Source organism: Nicotiana sylvestris, chromosome 7 (genome assembly GCF_000393655.2).
Source record: "Nicotiana sylvestris chromosome 7, ASM39365v2, whole genome shotgun sequence".
NCBI lineage: Eukaryota > Viridiplantae > Streptophyta > Magnoliopsida > Solanales > Solanaceae > Nicotiana > Nicotiana sylvestris.
This window is the reverse complement of record NC_091063.1, coordinates 12064766-12069760: the sequence shown is the minus strand read 5'-3', so window position 1 is coordinate 12069760 and position 4995 is coordinate 12064766. Positions and strand designations below refer to the sequence as shown.

The window sequence follows — 4995 nt, the reverse complement described above, 5'->3', positions numbered from 1 at the left end:
CGAAAATGGCTCTCAACAACGATCATATTGGAAATGTGCCGTTGGGGGAAGACGTGGATAATGATGCAATGGATGAGGTCCCTATTGCCTCAAGCTAATAAACAAGGCCACCCACCCCACAATAACGTGCGTGTTCCTCCCCCACCTCCACCTAGAGCGGCAGCCCACCGACAATATCCAAACGAGGGTTATGTAAGTGCTATAGTCCCGCCCCGCATTAGGGCGGGCAACTTCTAAATCACCAACGTAATGCTTAAACTCCCTTTTCTCCATGGGGAAATGCATTGGACTAGTTACAGAGGTTGCCTAATCATTCCATCACCACTTGGGATGAGTTGGCAGAAAAGTTCATTTCTAAATTCTTCTCTCCGGGACATATGGCAACGTTCGGGATGAGATTCTTGCATTCAAGCGAGAACCAATGAGCCATTTCATGCAATTTGGAAAAGATATCGTACTATGGTTAAAGAGTGTCCGAACAATAATATGATCGAGGCCATGATCCAACAAACCTTCTACAGGGGGGTCAACATAACTAATCAATGTGTGGTTAACCAATTCACCGGGGGTAACTTCATGAACACGCCATATTCCAAAGCTTGTGAAATTCTTGATGAGATGGTGGATACCTCTTCGGCATGGCAAAGTAGAGCCAATGTGCCATAAGGTGACCCTACTGTTATTCACCTATACAAGGAGCTACATGACCACAGGCAAGCTATAACCGAGTTGACAACTACCATGAACCAATTGGCCAAGGCTCAACTTCAACAAGTTCAAGGGCCGAAACAAGTGCATGCAATGGAAGGTGTGAATATTGGTAAACAAAAGACGGCAACATGGTCAACAATGCAAAACTATCTGGAGCAATTTATGCAAGATGATAGTGGTTATGATCAAGGTGATTCATTCAATGAGCAAGATGAAGACGTTCAATATGTCAATAATTATCAAGGTCAAAGAAACAATGCTAAAGGGCAAAATCAACGATAATGGAGGTCACAAGGTAACCAAGGTAATTGGAACAACCAAAACTACCAAGGCAATTGGAGTGGTGGTAACTCTAATCAAAGCAATCAAGGAAATCAAGGAAATTGGGGTAACCAAGGCAATTAGGGAAACAACAACCAAGGCAATTAGGGAGGCAATAATCAAGGAGGGTGGAACAACACCAACAACCGACGACCAGGTTTTCAAAGGCCTACGATGTTCCAACTACCAAGCAATCCACCTCCCTATCCTTCTCAAGGCCCGAGCTCTTCTTCCAATGATATGGATAGAATTGAAAACATGTTTAAAAAGATGATGGAGAAGATTGCCGACTTCAATGCTCAAATAGCCTCGGACAACACTTCTATTCGGAATTTGGAGGTTCAATTAGGCCAAATCTCACAAGCTTTGAACACTCATCCTAAGGGGGCACTACCTAGTGATACGGTAGTGAAACCGAAGGGTAGTAATAATACGGTACATGTCATGGCCGTAACGACTAGAAGTGGAAAAGGTGGAGATGCAACCACCTCAAATCGAAGAAGGATTATGGATGAAGATTTTGTGGTTCAAGAGGATGAAATCCCAAGTAATGTGGTGTAAGCTAATGAAGAAGTGAGAATCGATATAGATGAAAGTGTGGATCAGACGCAAGAAGAGGTGAACCCATCTAGGAAACACGTGATTGACATGTCGGAACCGGTGGTACCAAAGGCTAAGGCACCAATGCCAAGGCCTCTTCTTACATACCCTCAAATGCTTGTAAAGCAAAATAGTGAGAACCAGTTCAAAACATTTATTGATATGATGAAGAGTTTGTCCATTAATGTGCCATTGGTTGAGGCATTGGAACAAATGACGGGATATGCAAAATTTATGAAGGATTTGGTAAACAAGAAAAGATAGATGAATTGTGAAACCATCAAGATGGCTCACCAAGTGAGTTCTATTGTGCACTCAATGGCTCCAAAGTGTAAAAATCCGGGTGCTTTTACCATTCCTTGCACTATTGGGAGCGCTGATTTTTCCAAAGTATTATGTGATCTCGGGGCAAGTATCAACTTGATGCCCTACTCGTTGTTCAAAAATTTGGGAATTGGGCAACCAAGACCCACATCTATGAGGTTTCAAATGGCGGATCGGACAATGAAGAGGCATTTGGGTATCATTATGATGTTTTGGTTTGAGTTGATAAGTTCATCCTCCCAGCGGACTTCATTATCCTTGATTGTGAACTGGATTATGAAGTTCCTATCATTTTAGGTAGACCTTTCCTTGATACATGGAAGTCTCTTGTTGATGTGGAAGCCGGTGAGCTCACTTTATGGGTAGGTGACGAAAAAGTGGCTTTCCATGTGTACAAATCAATGAGGCAACCGAATAGTAATGAAGTTTGTTCAGTTGTGGATTTTGTGACCGACGTGATAGTTGATGATTCTAGTGCAATAATGAATGTTGAGGACAAATTGGAAGTCGTTTTGCTCAACCTAGATGATGAGGAGGAGAATAATGGCTATGTGGAGTGTGTAAATGCATTGCAAGGCATGGGGTCGCACACTTATGAGCCCCGAAAACTATCTTTGGATCTTGAAAACCGGACGACTCCTCCAACAAAGCCCTCAATCGAGGAGCCTCCTACCTTGGAGCTAAAGCCATTTCCCTCGCACCTCAGGTATGAATTCCTCGGCCCTTCCTCTACTTTACCAGTTATTCTTTCTTCATTCTTAACTAACATGCAGGTAGAGTTCACTTTGGAGGTGCTACAAAGGAGGAAAAGAGCAATTGGTTGGACTTTGGCGGATATCCGTGGCATAAGCCTCACCTTTTGCATGCACAAGATTATTTTGGAGGAGGGTGCCAAACCCTCCATTGAACATCAAATAAGATTAAATGAAGCAATGCAAGAAGTGGTGAATAAGGAGATAACCAAGTGGTTAGATGCCGGGGTTGTGTACCCCATTTCTGATAGCTCGTGGGCCTCTCTGGTGCAATGTTTCCCAAAGAAAGGGGGCATGACTATGGTGACAAATGACAAGAATGAATTGATCCCAAATAGAACTGTTACCAGGTGGAGAGTGTGCATAGACTATAGAAAGCTTAACAAAGTTACATGGAAAGATCATTTCCCGTTCCATTTCTTGACCAAATGCTTGATAGGTTGGTCGGGCATGCTTTTTATTGCTTTCTGGATGGATACTTCGGTTATAACCAAATCCTTATTGCTCCTAAGGACCAAGAGAATAACCACTTTACCTTGTCCCTATGGTACTTTCACATTCTCGCAAATGCCTTTTGGGTTGTGTAATGCACCAGCGACTTTTAAATGGTGTATGATGGTTATTTTCACCGACATAGTGGAGGACATTCTTAAGGTCTTTATGGATGATTTTTTTGTGGTTGGAAACTCGTTTGAAGAGTGTTTGAACAATTTGGATAGGGTATTGGCTAGATGTGAGGAGACCAATTTGGTGTTGAAGTGAGAAAAGTGACACTTCATGATTGAAGAAGGCATTATCCTTGGCGACAAAATTTCAAAACATGGTATTGAGGTTGACCAAGCTAAAATTGAGGTGATCTCCAAGCTCCCTCCATCCACATCCATGAAGGGAGTGAGGAGCTTCTTGGGTCGTGCGGGTTATTATCGTTGATTCATCAAGGACTTTTACAAGGTTGTAAACACTTTTGTGTAAACTTTTGGAGAAGGATGCCAAGTTCCATTTCAATGAAGATTGTATGAATGCATTCGAGTTGCTTAAGTTCAAGTTGAGTACTACTCCTATTATCACTGCACCGGATTGGATCTTGCCTTTTGAGCTCATGTGTGATGCTGGTGATGTTGCAGTTGGAGCGGTGTTGAGGCAAAGAATCAACAAAATCTTTATCCGGTCTACTATGATAGCAAGATCATGAATGATGCCCAAGTCAACTATACAGTGACCGAAAAGGACCTACTTACTATTGTGTTTGCCAAGGAGAAGTTCCGGCCGTATTTGATAGGTGCTAAGGTGATTGTGCACACCAACCATGCGGCGCTTTGATATTTGATGAGCAAGAAGGATTATAAGGCAAGGTTGATGCAGTGTGTGCTTCTTTTGCAAGAATTTGATCTAGAGATTCAAGTGGCGGACCACTTCCTATTTGGAGGATGAGGGTAGGCCACATGACGGCCTCGAGATCAATGATTCATTTCTCGAAGAGCAACTCCTATCCATTTCAATGTCTGGGATGCCATGGTTTGCAGATCTAGCCAACTATCTTGTGAGTGGCATTGTGCCAAATCAGTTCTCTTCAAACCAAAGGAAGAAGCTCAAATAGGATTGTTTGGATTACTATTGGGATGAGACATATCTTTTCTAAATATGTACCGATGGTGTGATCCGGCGATGTGTGCCGGAAGAAGAACAAATGGGAATTATTGAGTTTTGCCACTCTTCACCATATGGTGGTTACCATGGTGGAGCGAGAATGGCTACAAAAGTTTTGACTTGTGGATTCTATTGGCCTACCCTATACATAGACACTAGTGATCTTGTAAAGCGTTGTGATGAATCCGGTGGAATTTCTAAGAAGAATAAGATGCCCCCTACCACCATTTTAGAGATTGATATCTTTGATATTTGGGGTATTGATTTCATGAGACCGTTCGTGAGCTCTTGTGGGAAAACTTATATTTTGGTAGCTGTGGATTATGTTTCAAAATGGGTTGAAGCCATGGCTTTGCCCAACAATGAAGCTCGAAGTGTGGTGGCCTTCTTTAAAAAGAACATCTTCACAAGGTTTGGTACTCCGCGAGCTATTATTAGTGATGGGGGTTTGCACTGGTGCAATCGGGCTTCTAATAACTTACTCACCAAGTATGGTGTCACTCATAAAGTCTCCACCCCTACCACCCCCAAGCAAGCGGACAGGTTGAAGTCTCCAACTGGGAGATCAAGAGCACTTTGTCGAAGACTATGAATGCCAACCGGACTGATTGGTCAAAATAACTTGATGATGCTCTTTGGG

The 4995-nt window shown here is 42.7% G+C and overlaps 2 protein-coding genes across 2 annotated transcripts; both read left to right on the top strand.

Moving 5' to 3' along the window:
- Positions 1-1272: 1272 nt before the first annotated feature.
- LOC138872750 (uncharacterized) lies at positions 1273-1896 on the top strand. Its single transcript, XM_070151168.1, has 2 exons — positions 1273-1579; positions 1622-1896. Exons 1-2 carry the CDS (start codon positions 1273-1275, stop codon positions 1894-1896), a joined length of 582 nt encoding a protein of 193 aa, XP_070007269.1.
- A 225-nt stretch (positions 1897-2121) lies between these two features.
- Positions 2122-4305, top strand: LOC138872749 (uncharacterized). Its single transcript, XM_070151167.1, has 4 exons — positions 2122-2152; positions 2254-3466; positions 3833-3995; positions 4102-4305. The coding sequence occupies exons 1-4, from the start codon at positions 2122-2124 to the stop codon at positions 4303-4305; spliced, it is 1611 nt and encodes a 536-aa protein (XP_070007268.1).
- The last annotated feature ends 690 nt before the right edge of the window (positions 4306-4995 follow it).

Bases quoted from the DNA above. Each gene is read 5' to 3' on its own strand.
- LOC138872750 (XM_070151168.1), top strand. From the start codon at position 1,273: ATGGATAGAATTGAAAACATGTTTAAAAAGATGATGGAGAAGATTGCC. The intron at 1,580-1,621 runs GTAATGTGGTGT...GAATCGATATAG, and splicing joins TCAAGAGGATGAAATCCCAA to ATGAAAGTGTGGATCAGACG.
- LOC138872749 (XM_070151167.1), top strand. From the start codon at position 2,122: ATGGCGGATCGGACAATGAAGAGGCATTTGG. The intron at 2,153-2,253 runs GTATCATTATGA...CTATCATTTTAG, and splicing joins GACAATGAAGAGGCATTTGG to GTAGACCTTTCCTTGATACA. The intron at 3,467-3,832 runs GTGAGAAAAGTG...GTGATGTTGCAG, and splicing joins GAGACCAATTTGGTGTTGAA to TTGGAGCGGTGTTGAGGCAA.